Source organism: Taudactylus pleione, unplaced genomic scaffold, assembly GCF_031769625.1.
Source record: "Taudactylus pleione unplaced genomic scaffold, aTauple2 ptg000010l, whole genome shotgun sequence".
Taxonomy (NCBI): Eukaryota; Metazoa; Chordata; class Amphibia; order Anura; family Myobatrachidae; genus Taudactylus; species Taudactylus pleione.
This window is the reverse complement of record NW_028284413.1, coordinates 9941946-9957066: the sequence shown is the minus strand read 5'-3', so window position 1 is coordinate 9957066 and position 15121 is coordinate 9941946. Positions and strand designations below refer to the sequence as shown.

Here is a 15121-nt window from a genome sequence, read left to right as displayed (position 1 = left end):
TTTCCATCTTAAATGAATTCAGCATAGCGTGAATGGATCTCAGAGTAACTGGACCATCTAGTATATCCAAGTCCTCTTGAGGATGTGTTGCAGGGCTGCTTACTCATTTAGTCAAGGTCTGAGAAGCAGGAGTAATTTCAGGTGATGTTTGTTGGGGACGGTTTTTAGTAGGGTTGGAGGAAGAGCTAAAGAAATGAACAGGTGGAGCTGATTTGGCAGCTTTAATTCTTTTCGGAGCCATGAGGGGATAGACCTAATTAGATGAGCACCTCTTATATCAAGGATTCACAGGTGTGTAGTCAAATGGGATTCTGATAGTTATTATATAGAAATATAAAGAATCATTCAGCTATCGTAGCATTATGTAGAGGGGTATTGGGGTTACCACATTCAGCTGTATCAAATGGACATGACGCACATCATCTCACATATTTGATAAAATAGAACAATATGGCCACTGGAGGTCAGAGCTGCTTCAGAAATAGAGATAACAATACAGAGATATTGGAGTAAAAACGTAATAGGAATGGGCAGATGAGAGATCTGATCTCAAATATATCAATTCTGGAGTAATCTATGAACTCCGTCCGAGAGCAGTGCCAAACTTGCATCAGCATATTTGGATATTAAAGGCCTTTTATGACATATCCAGCTAAACCAGGAAAAAGTCCAGTGTTGTACGCTGTATTAAAGGAAAAACAATAGATATTCAATTTGCTCCAGAACTCCTCAACATCTGTATCACGAAAGCCAGTGTGGAAATGGAAACCCTGTTCCAGCCAACATGTCTCACATTCCAGCACTCATATACAAGGGGAAGGCATCAGCAGGGACGTATCTACCCATTGGCCAGGATGGCACTCGCCAGGGGCGGCGGCCAAAGGGGGGCGCTGCCCGGTGGTGTCACCTGCAGCTACAGGGTAGATACGACCCTGTAGCCGCCCGCCTGCACCGGCCAGGGGGAGGCTCGTCTGGGGCACTGAGGGTGTCAGGCCAGGCCCACGATGCTGCGGCTGCCTCCAAGGGGGACAGAGCAGAGATGTAGGTGTTTTCAGGCAAGGGAGCCTGTGTGGGTATGCTGCAGGACCCGGAGATCGGATGCCCGGAAAGGGAGTGTTGGGAGGAGGGCAGCGGCATGGCTCTGACCCGGGACTCTGATAGCTTGAGGCTCGTTGTGTGCCAGGGGCTGGAGCTCCTCCATTGCAGGGCTGCGTCCTCCTATTCCTCGTCCTCTGTGGAGGAGCTGAGCACAGAGCAGCTGACTAATAAAGTTTACCTTTACACATGGCGCGCGTGACGTCATGACGTCACGCGCGCCGCATTGCTGTACTCACTGAGGAGCCTGCCGCAGCCACACCACAGCAGGAAGATACGGTAAGTATCTGTGTGGGCTGCGGGGGCTGGATATGGGGGGAGGAGTAGAAGGGGGATGCCTGGCGACACAAAAGAGAGTTGGCTGGGGAGAGAGAAGGGGAAAGGCTGTGGAGAATGAAGGGGGATGCCTGGGGACACTGAAAAGAGACTGCTGGGGAGAGAGAAGGGGAAAGGCTGTGGAGAATGAAGGGGGATGCCTGGGGACACAGAAGGGGTTGGCAGGGGACACAGAATAGAAAATTCTGGGGACACAAAAAGTGGAAGGCTAATGACTGGGGACACTGAAGGGATATGGCTGTGGAGAATGAAGGGGGATGGCTGGGGAGACAGAATATAATTATTCAGAAAATTTGGAGGGAGGGGGGCGCTAGTCCATTATTTTGCCAGGGGCGCACAGACCGGTAGATACACCCCTGGGCAGCAGCAATAAGGGAATGAGACCACTGAGACAAAGGGCCCACAGGACACAACAAGAGAGTCAGCCACTTCTCCCGTTACTCACAGAGACCTCAGATTCAGCTTCCTGCAGCAAGGCCCGACTGCTCACACGTGGAGTATGTCCCCGGCAGGAGACCGAGTCATGTGGAGGACGCGGCAGGCAGTCTCGGCAGGCAGCAGCATGCAGGAGGTCTTGTCCGGCAGAAGCAGGTAAGTTCGCTCCCAGTAGTCAGCGGAAGTAGGGGGCCAGGTAAAGAGACACGCTGCAGGGGTAACGGCACTGCCACGAACGTCCCTGGTTCACGGCCGAATATCGAGGTCCCGGCTCCCGGCGGGTCAGTGGGCTGCAACCTGCGGCTATGTTAAACAACACGGCCTGGCTCCGCGAACCTCACCGACCGATGTTCATAGGCTGCAGGAGGACAGGGGGGAAAGGAGGGGTCGTCAGGGAGGCTATAAGTGGTAATTCACCCCACTCTCAGCAGGAGCCCCGGCCATGTGCGTCCGTCTTCTTTAACAGCCAGGCCACGCCCCCAGAGGGTGTGTTTTTCAAGTTTTTAAAAACTGCACTTTAGAGACATGCTAGTACCCATTTTCAAGTACCTCAAATTTGACTGGACTACTTATTTTCACCAAAAAATACTGCTTTGTACTGCTTTCACCACTTTTATAAGGACGCTAATAACAAGATTTTTCAACAACTTCAGTACCCCAAATAGCCTTATTAGGGCTATTGGAACACTTCTACATTGATCCCCAATGTTGATGCATCTTTTTAGGGGGTTCAGACTGATTTCCCCAATTGTGACAGTACTTTCAGCCTGTTCTGCATTCGCCACTTGGCGTTTTCGCCTGGTTTGTAATTGAATATGGCAAATAGCGGAGGTGTGCACAATAAGTTTTTGCATCCAAATCACGCGATGTAGGCGAAAAGTCGGGCAGGCAAAACTTTCTCGCCGATGTGAAACTAATTAAATACCGCCCCAAGTGTTTTACCAGGGATTCTGGAATTTCCTTAACAGGAGAGGTGTGTGGAGGAAACCTTAGAATAAAGATCTCATATTGGGCTGCATTCTTTTACTCTAAAGTGTAGTTTTGCATCTGTTTTTAGCTTAGTAAATTGGCAGGATGCAAAACCACCAGGAAAATGCAGAAATCCTGGCTCTATCGCAAACCCACTACTTAGCAAATTCCCACCCAGATGTCGCTTCCATTGGGGTATTTTCTTACTGCTGGTCATGAACATCCACTTATCTGCTCTTATACTGCAGGACAGTGCAAAATGCTTAAAATAATTTTATCGTTAGCACGTTCCTCTATGCCCATCAGCTGGTGCTGGATGGCCAGCCTTGTAAGGCACACGCAGGTGTTGCAAGATTGCGCCACTTAAATGTTAAGTCCACCAAATGCTTTAATACGAATACCCCAACTGATAATAAGATGACCTACAAATATTTTTATACTGTACATGTTTCTGTTGCCTTCACTTTGAAACACAGCATGCAAGCAGGGCAGTTTCTAGGGTCTGAGGCTCCCAGTGCGAGCAGTCAAAATGCCACTGTGACTACTGAGCCCAGGGGTGGCAAACCTGTCAGAGGCAAAGCGCTGAAAAATATATGTAGCTAAACAAACGATAGACAGCATGCGCACAATGGGGTGTGGCCTAGCTGTCACAAGCCCACGCCGCATTTCTGTGTACATGCCTGTGGTGTGACATTTGCAGAAGTATGACCTTGCATCACACCCGGTTTTAGTCGCGTTCGGAGCGAGCCCAGCCAGATCCACATAAAATACACTGCAACAAACCACTTCCACATAAAATATTGGAAAAGCCAGAGGCACATAAACTACGTTTTAAAACCACATCCACCTCAAATACATTATTAAATCCAGAACCACATAAAACACATTGAAAAAACATGATTCACATAATACAGACTTCATTCCAGCCCCCTCCCTTGCCATTCCATCCTGACAGGTCTTAGGCTTCCCCACTGGCTCTCAGGCAAAAGTGCCCATTATGCAGTGTCCCCTGTATTTATGCCCCTTATGCAGTGTCCACAGTGGTAGTGTAACTTATGCAGAGCCCCCATTAGTAGTGCCCCCTGTAGTCATGTCCCCTGTAGTCATGCCCCCATCAGTAATGCCCCCAATAGTAATGGTCCCTGTTGTAGTGCCCCAGTAGTAGTGTCCCCAGTTGTATTGCCCCCAATAGTAATGCCCCCTGTAGTAGTGTCCCCTTTATAAATTCCCCAGTATTAATGCCCCTGTATTAGTGCCCCCAATAGTAATGCTCCCTTTGTAGTAGTGCCCCAAGTAGAAAAGCCCCAAGTAGTAGTGCCCCCAGTAGAAGTGCCCCTGGCCCCTGAGTAATGCACCCAGTAGTGGTGCCTCCTAAGCAATAACCCCAGTAGAAGTGCCCCCCCGAGTAATGTCCTCAGTAGTAGTGCCCGGGTGCCCCCAGTAGTGGTGTCTCCCCCAGTAGAAGTGCCCCCAGAGTAATGTCCCTAGTAGCTGTGCCCAGGTGCCCCCAGTAGTGGTGGCTCCTCCAGCAGAAGTGCCCCCAGTAGTAGTGCCTCCCCCCAAGTATTGTCCAGGCTGCCTGCACACACAAAAAAAAAACAAAAAACCAGTAACACTTACCTTCAGCCCCGCTCTGGCGTCCGCTCCGCTCGGCTGCTCCTCTCTTTGCACTATGGGAAAGACGTCATGACGTCCTCCCATAGTGCACATTGTGGGAGCCGGAAGCCGGAAGCAGGAGCCTCCGTCTCCGTCTCCAGCTGCTCTGCCGGGTGCCCGCTGGTAACTGAATCTCAGCGGGCGCCTGGCAGTTAACATGCTGTTTCTACAGCAGGGGTAGGAGGCAGCGCGCCCCGTGCGATTGCACGGGTCGCCTGCCCCTAGAAACGGCCCTGCATGCAAGTATATACAGTATACAGTAGGCTTCTCTGCAGCACTTATGTTTGGAAGAGAACTGCAGCACTGTTGTAGTGAAGTATGAGCTTTGAAAATGTGTTGAGGCATTAGCTGTAATATTCAGTATGCAAGTGAATGATTCCAAACAATTACATATAATCCTATTTTTTTTTTACCATAAGACTTCTTAGTTGGATGCTTTTCTAGTTACAAAAGTGTAGGGTTGAAATTGCTGACACAAACAGGTCAATGGGCCATGCTCAGAAAACATTGCATGCTGTCTTGAGCGCTTATATATTCCCATGAGACGAGCGTTTCTTGATCTCATTTTGACCTGTGTCAGCACAGAATTGCTTTAACAATATGAACGGTACAACTTTTCAGTAGAGATGAGTAGTTTGGTTTTGTTAAGACTGAACACGCCCAAACTTTGGGGTTCCAAGTCTAACTGAGTCCTGGCTTGGATCACTTTGGGGTTCCAAGTCTAACTGAGTCCTGGCTTGGATCACTTTGGGGTTCCATGTCTAACTGAGTCCTGGCTTGGATCACTTTGGGTTTCCAAGTCTAACTGAGTCCTGGCTTGGATCACTTTGGGCTTCCAAGTCTAACTGAGTCCTGGCTTGGATCACTTTGGGCTTCCAAGTCTAACTGAGTCCTGGCTTGGATCACTTTGGGCTTCCAAGCTGAACCGAGTCGAGGCTTGGTTCACTTTGGGGTACCGAGTAGAACTGAGGGCCTGATTCAGAGCCGGACGCTCTGACCAGAGCGCTCGCTCTGAATCAGGGCCCTCCTACCTAAAAATGGAGTGGCCTCTTGGACGCTCGCATAGCTATGGGTTACCACCCACAGCTTATGCGAGCGTCCATGATGATGGTCGCGAAGGTCAAGACCATCGCGACCATCGGGCTTGCGACGAGACCCTGAGGTAGGGTCTCGTGGCCGCAAGCCCTGGAGTGATTTTGGCTCTATCAGAGCCAAAATCACTCCCACTGACATCACAGCCTCCGTCTGGCAGCCACGCCCCCGGCACGCCCAATAAAGGGGGCGTGCTGTCACTCACCATCGACAGCACGCCCCCTTTGGTGCGAGACCCGGAACGACAGCTTGGCTGTCGCTATGCGGGTCTCGCGCATGCGCACGACGGAGCTCCCTCCATTGTGCGCATGCGCATTAGGGCACCATCGACCCGCTTGCGAGCGTCCTACGCTTGCGAGCGGGTCTGAATTAGGCCTTGAGTCCCGACTCGGGGCTTCTCGCCAAGTTTGGATCCCAAAAATGGATTTTGCGTGTTTCGGATTGCATGTAAGTCTCTCCCTTGTGATTTCAGGTGCCATTTCACACAGGAGAGTGTATGGAGAGGGTGCTGGCTGTAGTTCATGCTGCAGTACTACATATTAGTCACCATTACAGAGAGGTGTAGGTAATTGGAGTGGGTGGGAAGGGCATAAAGAACTGCAGGCATCTTTGTCACTGTATATGTTTGTCAGACACTAACTAGCACCTGCAATCCAGTACAAACAGGCTCTTGTGTATGTTTGCTAGAGAAGTTAACTTGATGGGAGCTGCACTTACTTACCATTGTTTTTCATATATGTGATAGTATATATTCTTTTAAGCTGCCATGTGTTTGTGGCACTGCTCTGTCGCTTAGTTTAGCCAGCCAGCTTGCTGCAGTCTTTGGCCAATATTGGTGAAAACAATATTGTGAGCTGTGAGGTGGTTTACATTGACTGGAAATGATTGGAAATGAATGTTATTGATGTTAATAATACTATAGGAACAAAAACAAATCCACGTTACTTGATTTTAGCTGTTTTTATATATTTTTAAAGAAATCCCAAACAATAAGCAAAACCAAAACACATGAGGGTGGTTTTGGCAAAACCAGAGCAAAACCACTACGCTGATTTAGAACTAAAACCAAAATGTGGTGGTCTACGCACATCTCTACTTTTCAGGCTGCAAAAAAAAAAAAGGAGATGAATAATACATTTGCAATTCACCTTATTATTACTTGGGTGTGTGATTTTATTGTTTTTGTTTTAAAGCAGGCATGTCAAACATGCGGCCAGAATAAACATTATATGCGGCCCGACAGTGTGGGCCCAAATCTATATAATATGCAGCCCACACCCCTGCCACAATCGGAGCTCAGCTCCGATCGGGCAGTGTTTACTTTATTTAAAACTATCAACGCTGGTCTCTGAGGCGATCAGAGACTAAAGAAGCCTCTGATCTCTTCAGAGGCCAGCGTCTCAGTGATGCAGCGCACAGGTGATGTCATGACGTCACACACGATGAGAGGAGCCTGCGTCTGCCGCTCTGGATCTAATTAGATCCAGTCAGCGGCAGTGTCTACGCGGGGGTGAGAGTGATGACGGCGTGTACTGGAGCAGTGATCAGCGGCCATTGTGAAGAAAGGTAAGTACTGCACATGTGAGTGGGACCTGTTCTATACTGGGATGGGGCACAGCATAAGGGGCACTAAATGGGGCACTACTGGGGCGACAACATAAGGTACACTACTATGGGCATTGCTGGGGGCACTACTAGGGGCATTACAGGGGGCACAACATAATGTGCACTACTAGGGGAATTACTGGGGCACTGCATAAGGGGCACTACTGGGGGCACTGCTTAAGGGTGCACTACTAGGGGCATTACTGGGTGCACAACATAAGGGGCACTACTAGGGACATTACTGGGGGCACTGCATAAGGGGCACTACTGGGGGCTCTGTATAAGGGGCACAGTATAATGGGCACTACTGGGGGCACTGCATAAGGGGCATTGCATAATGGACACAACTTCAGGGGGCATTGCATAAGGGGCTCTAATACAGGGGGTAATTGCATAAGGGGCACTACTACAGGGGGCACTGAACTGTTTTTTTTATTAATAATAGTTAATAAACCTTTCAAAATTGCATATGACTTTTTTTTTTGTTGCGGCCCACATTGACCTTGAATTTTCGGCCTGGTTGGTATTTTGAGTTTGACAAGCCTGTTTTAAAGGAATCCTGAGCACCTATTTAATATATTACATTAGAAAAGTATATATAGATGTGTTTATATATATATATATATATATATGTATATACACACACACACAATAAATAAATATATATATATATTTATAGATGTATAGATATATAGATATATACATACATATACTTATGCATTGTTGGTGTGTCTGGCACTATGAAAGGGATGTGGTCATAATCCCGATGGTTGGGGGAGGTGCTTAGGTTTAGGCACCGGGGAGAGAGGATTAGGGGTAGGGAGGGGGTTCTCGATATCGAGATTCTGAGCGCTGGTATCCCATACTCAAAATAATTGACAACCAACTATTTCTGAGTTCTGTAATGAAACAGCATGTAGCTGACATTTGTATGTCACTTTTTTGTTTATTTGCAGGGGTCACGATATGTGTGGAACAAACAACAACTTGATGCTGTGGATGAAACTGGAACTGATTATCTTATTGGTAGTGTAATATCATGATGATATGATGTACATACAGTACGATATATATTATAGCAATCTCTGGGGATATGGGATGATAATACATGACTTGTACTTATCATAACTTTTATAATACCGGCACTGTTGTGTAATTGCTATATACATTATATGATTGAAATTGTTTAGGTCTTTTTGAGCCAAGAGATATGAAGTATGAGCTTGATCGTGATCCTAACATGGACCCGTCCCTCACTGAGATGACTGAGAAGGCCATTAAGATACTGAGCAAGAATCCCAACGGGTTCTTTCTCTTTGTAGAAGATAAGTATATTGTGTGGGGAGAAAGCTGAACTAAAACAATTTTTGATAACTACTTATTGTCACAATAAGTGACCTGGTCTGCAAGGAATCGGAGTATGTATATAACTGGGTTTGGATAGATCTGAACACAAAAGCTGAGAAGTAACAACTTCAAGAAGCTCCGTGCAGCTGTATACATGGCAGCAGTGGTGTAACTACCGTAGGCGCAGGGGGTATGGCTGCCAGGCCTCGATCCGCGCCCCCCCTCTCCCCACACTCCCCTCCGCAACCTTTTCACTACCCTCTGCTTGACTTACCTGCTCGGAGGTCACGGCACCCCTCTCTGTGGTCGCCTCTTTCCTGTCGGCTCCGCCTCCGTCCTGCCTCATTGACAGGCCTGGCCCACTCCTCCCAGCATCAGTCAGTGAGGAGTGATGGAGCCGAACGGGAGAGGACCTGTGTCTGCCCTGCACAGAGCAACCAGGGAGCAGGTAAGTCAAGGAGAGGGGAGTGAGGAGGGGGAGGAGGGGGGGGTATGGACCGAGGGGGGGCCGGGGACCTAGGGTGCCAGTGGAAATTTTACTAGGTCTAGTTACGCCCCTGCATGGCAGGGTGCCTACCGCAGCGATACTCGCTGTAGGTTATTGTTCCATGCACCCTACTAGCCAGAGGCAAGGGCCGCAGGGCAGTGACGGTGCCACCCACAGAGCCCTGCACTCTGTGCGGCTGCACCGCTCACACACCCCTAGTTACAGCCCTGAGTAGCAACTTAGTCAACAGCTGGATGATAGTTGCAGAAAGTTTGCTTTTCCCCCCTCTCTTGATTTTCTATTATTAAAACAGCAGAACACATGTAATGCTTCCTTTCCCACAAATGCTAACATGCAACTAATACCCCTTTGCCCTTTGCTCTGCCAGCAATAACCCAAGCTATTGCATGTGAACGCGCAGCAACCCAGGTTATTGTTCATTGTGAAAGGGCCAGGTTAAAATAACCCAGGCATTTCAACCCGGGTAACGAGCAGGGTTGAATGCGTGTTCAACCCGGCTTGCGGTGCAATGTGAACGGGTAACCCGTGTTGATACGAATCATGTCCCGTGCTCAGCATAGAGAGAGCTGGTGCTTGGAGATGATTTCATCTCAAAGCACCGGCTCAGCACGTGATGGCGCTTATGTCATCGACCCCGCAGGTTCATTGCTAATGGTTGACAAATCCTTAATAATAACAGTATATTTGGGTCGTATTATTATCGCAGCATTTCTTTGCTATGGTCCAATGATACTTAAAGTATTATACATGCTAACATTGTTAACATGTTTTCTATACGTGGTAGAATTGACCATGGTCACCATGACTCAAATGCAAGAAATTCATTGACTGAGGCTGTTGAGTTTGACAAAGCCATTCAGAGGGGCGGGCAGCTGACCTCAGAATCTGATACACTGACCGTTGTGACCGCTGACCACTCCCACGTCTTCACCTTTGGTGGCTACACAGACCGTGGCAACAGTATTTTGGGTGAGTGGTTCCATTGCGAAATTGGTATAACTTATTAATATCCTTAAAACCTGGACTATTAGTTTACCGTGAGGACTGTGGGGAGATGTCTCAAACCTTGGAGATATATTAAGTGTATAAAGGGGTAGATGTACTAAGCCTTGGAGAGAGATAAAGTACCAACCAATCAGCTCCTAACTGTTTAGCCTGTAAAGTGACAGTTAAGAGCTGATTGGTTGTTGTTTTATCTCTCTCCAAGGTTTGATGCAACACCCCGTGGTTAGGAACCACAAGAAATTGACATGAGAATCTTCTGAGAATTCCTGCAAGATCACAAACTTAAAAAAGAAGGGCCCATAACCATGTGATACAGTATAACATGTTGTTTATTACATAAAAGACAATAAACATTCAAAGAGAGCCATAGAAAATACCCAATGGAGTTTCTTTAGACACAAGATTATCCATAGATAGCTCTCAGAAGAAGGCATCCAGCAGTAGGTCCCGGGACAATAATCACTTTTAATACAGTGTGGCACCCTTGTTTCTCTCTGTGACAATTTGATGGTCTAAAGGAGTGATTTATTGCCGTGAGTGCCGCACCTGCTGTAGATATTTGTTGTGTAGTACTCTGAAGGCACCTGACGCTTTGATATATGAATTCTGTGAGTGCTGGAGCAAACTATATGTTTATGTGTATATACAGTATGTGTATAATGTGTATATATATATATATATATATATATATAAACAATCCTAAAAGCTGCACTCACTGTATATAGATGTCAAAGTATGGGATGCTCCACTAAGGACATCAATGTCCTGAATATACAGAGTCCAAACGGAATGGGCACTCACCAGTTGTAGAAAAGCTGTTTTAATTACTCACATAGTGCATAGTAAAAAGTAAATGTTTCGGTCAGGACTGACCTTTGTCAAGACATAATAATCACCAACATAGTTCCACCTCAGAGACCCTGAGTTCACCTGCCAAATGAGCCGATTTATATAGCCACATCAATCAACTAGTCACCTCCCACAGCTCAAACCCGGAAGTGCATACGTGGGTAAATGGATGCCATAAACAAACCATTGTAGCCAACCCAACCCATAAATACCAGAATACTATAATGTATGGAATATTCTATAATATAGAATATACTATAATAAATAAATTTAGAGCAGCAAAAAAGGGAATAAATATGTTAAAATGCTTATCTTCATTCAGGAGAAATAAGTTCAGGTGGCAAGAGAATAGAGCTCCTTAACGCGTTTTGTCTCCTCCTGACTTCTTCTAAGGGGTTGGTACATATATATTTACTATATATATATACTATATCCTTTGGCATTTTTGTAAATATGGAATTCTGGGTGGAATTCTGGAATAATCACGTAGTATTGATTGTTCATTATTGCAGTCTTCAAATGTTCACATTGAATATTCCATGCAATTGTTAGTTCAGATGTTCCTAAACTCATTCCTCAAGACATCCAAACAGTCCAGGTTTTAAGGATATCCATGGTTGATCACAGATGGTTAAATCAAATTGACTAATTAAGTCACTTGTGCCCAAGCATGGTTATCCTTAAAACCTGGATCGTTAGAGTGTCTTAAGGACTGAGTTTGGGAAACCTCTGTATTAGTTAAATTATAGATGTACAACTTTGTCATTATCCTGTTTGTGTTTAATTGATTAAGTTATAATAATTAATGTAACTTTGTAGCAGTAGTGTAACTAGGGGGGTCGTGCAGGGCACGTGCCTTGGGCGCCATCTGAATGGCGGCGGGGGGGGGGGAGCGCGCTGCCGGCCGCAGTCCAGGACAGGGTTTCAAGTCAGTGTAGTACAGACCACACTACACAGTAACAAACACATTGCCGCAGGAACCGGGTAGTACACTTGTACTACCCGGTGGTGGTGCGTTTGTTTTAGAAGCCAATGAGAGTCAGACAGGCTCTCATTGGCTGCTGCGCCCACTGGTGGAGCCGGGCTGGAGATCACTCATGAGCTCCACCTTCCGGCTCCCGCAATGGGTGATGGGAGAGACGTCATGACATCTTTCCCTTAGTGCCAAGGGGGAGGAAGGAGGAGCGGATGGTGGCGGGCGCAAGAGCGGGGATTCAAGTGTTGTTTTTTTGTGTGAGTTTCTTTGTATGATATATGTAAGGGGCACTGCATAGGGGGGACCACTACTGGGGGCACTTCCACTACTGGGAGCACTGCATGGGGAATCAGTATGAATCCCGATGCCGGCAGACCAGCAGCAGTGAAGATTCCGACAGGGGATTTAGGTAAGTATAACTAACCTAACCCCCCCTAACCCTAACCTCCTCCCCTAGTGCCTAACCTCAACCCCCCCAAGTGCCTAAACCTAACCCCCCCGACCCCGCAGCCTAAATCTAAGTCTCCCGGGGGGTGCCTAACCCTAACCTCCCCCCGGGGTGCCTAACCCTAACCCCCCCTTCCCCTAACCTATCCCTACCCCCCCCCCCCCCGGGAGACCTAACCTAACCCTTAGGCTGTCCGCACCCGCCGTCCGGCTTACCTTCATTCGGTATACCGGGCATCGGGCTCCTGGCATAGGTATAATGACAGGCGTCAGGATTTTGATCCCTGTCATTAGTACCCGGATGGAATTTGACAGTCGGGAAGCCAGCGGTCGGCATTTTGACCGTCTGCTTTCTGACTGCATCCCCTGCATAGGGGTGACTACTACTGGAGGCACTGTATAAGGGGCACTACTGGGGGCACTGCATAGGGGGACCTCTACTGGGGGCACTGCATAGGGAGGACTACTACTGGGGCACTGTATAAGGGGCACTGCATAGGGTGGACCAATAATGGGGGCAGAGCATAGAGAAGACTACTACTAGGTGCACTACTGGGGGGACCAATACTGGGGGCACTACTGGGGGTACAGGATAGGGGGGACTACTACTGGGGGCACTGTATAAGGGGCACTACTGGGGGCACTGCATAGGGGGGACCACTACTGGGGTCACTGCATAGGGGGACTACTACTGGGGGCACTGCCTAGTGTTGACTGCATAGGGAGGACTACTACTTAGGGTACTGTATAAGGGTGCACTACTGGGGGCACTGTATAAGGGGGACTACTACTGGGGGCATTGTATAAGGGTACACTACTGGGGTCACTGTATAAGGATGCACTACTGGGGCAATGTATAAGGGTACACTACTGGGGGCACTGTGTAAGGGGCACTAGTGGGGGCACTGAATAAGGGGCACTACTACAGGAGCACTGCATAAGGGGAATTTTTTTAACTTGCCCTAGGCTCCAAAAACCCTAGTTACGCCACATTCATTAACTTACATTAGGGAAGGTTTATTTTGTATTATTAGCTTAATGTCATGATTTCTGACTCTGAATATATTTTGAGCTACTGTAATGATCATTTAGAAACAAATATTTGCATATGTAAATTAATCAACTGTTTTTGTCTTGAGTTTATTTTTTTTATATTTGTACAGAAACACATTTAAATGGTTATTCTGTATTTTTTTGGCAGGACAAGCTCCAGATAGAGCCATGGATGGAAATCCCTTTACCAGCCTGCTGTATGGCAATGGACCTGGGTTTAAGCTTGTAAATGGATTACGAGAAAACATTACCAATATTAACATAGGTATGGATTCATTATTCCTTCACTGCTAATAGGGCCTGATTCATAGTGTTACATTAGTGGCACCATCATTGTGTCTTTGTACGCAACGCCTGTGCTTACATATGCAAAAGCTGCAGCAGGTGTCGTAAGTGAAAAGATTAACACTGCCGGCTTCTCTGATACGATGCTGCATCTGAGGAGAAGATGGGACATCTGAGTAACCCTCAGATTACTCAGGATGTCTAGCAAAACCACGCTGCTGGGGCCAGTGAAGCTGCGGCCAAGGACGTATCCCCTGGCTGTGCCATGCCCATAAAATGGGGCTGACATACCATCATTTTGCCCCCCAAAGACAGCAAGATATCAATCATGCTGTGGTGTTTGGGGCACTGCCAGTGACATTGCAGGACCAGATATGCATATGAGCATGTACAGATCATTAAACATCGAAGACTTGCATAAACCTCTGAATCAGGCTCATAGTGGGAAATGCTCACTGTCCTTCAGGGTTGTGAGCAGACAGTTGGACAGTGATGCTTCAGGTGGACACTTGTAGATGTGTAATTAAAGTCTTACACTTCCCTAACACTTTACCTTGTAAATGTAATATGCTTTTATTCTATCTTGTAGAACTGCATGGCATTGGTTATGATTTCTTTTATAAACATAGTTATCAGCTTCACATTTATATTTGTTTCCCATAGAAGGAAATTACAAACAGCAGTCGGCTGTTCCGCTTTCATCAGAGACGCATGGAGGGGAAGATGTGGCCATTATGGCTAAAGGACCCCAAGCCCATCTCTTCCATGGCATCCATGAGCAGAGTTACATTGCCCATGTCATGGCCTATGCAGCCTGTCTGGAACCCTATACAGACTGTCCTCCAAATTCAGGTTTACTTAATTCTTCTCCCACCATGCTGCTAGTGATCACTGTATGTGGAGCCCTCTTGTGGTGAGATCAGTAATATCTTTCTTAATAACGTCCTGTGATTCTGAAATTTTTGATTAGAGCTTCTAAACTTCATATATTAACAGCTTTTGGAAATACATCTGTGCACAAAAAAGCTGCAGCACTGACTATTAAATGAGCAAACGGTATCGGCTTACTTTCCCAATCATTGCTATTGCAACTGCTACATTTTTCTATATATTTACTTGGGTCTTGTAAACCTATGTAATTTTCTTGTATATGATTCCTTATTAAAAATATGCGCTTCTCCTAAACATTCTGGTCTAATTTATTCATGAGCATATCAAATATTTTGAATGTAATAAGTCATCAGTTTCTGCCACTAAATGTGAACTAGGAAGGATTTATATTGCTGGCAGTAGCTTTATCAATGACAGGGATGGTAGAAGTACCGCTTCTGTCCTTCAGTCATTATTGGCATCTCAGGAAGTCATTAGTTATGTAGAAAAAAATTATTTATTACTAGAATAAATCATTTTTCCATGAATAGATACTATTATTTAAATGTATTTATTTATTTTTTTCAATTAAT

The 15121-nt window shown here is 46.6% G+C and overlaps 1 protein-coding gene across 1 annotated transcript in view; it reads left to right on the top strand.

The window, feature by feature from the left end:
• The window catches only part of LOC148542685 (intestinal-type alkaline phosphatase 1-like), a 51192-nt gene extending 36617 nt beyond the window's left edge, over positions 1-14575 (top strand). Inside the window, exons 6-10 of the mRNA XM_088467439.1 lie at positions 8145-8214; positions 8379-8513; positions 9821-10012; positions 13522-13638; positions 14322-14575. Of these exons, the coding sequence (XP_088323565.1) occupies positions 8145-8214; positions 8379-8513; positions 9821-10012; positions 13522-13638; positions 14322-14575 (768 nt within the window). The remainder of the gene's footprint in view (positions 1-8144; positions 8215-8378; positions 8514-9820; positions 10013-13521; positions 13639-14321) is intronic.
• Positions 14576-15121: the final 546 nt, after the last annotated feature.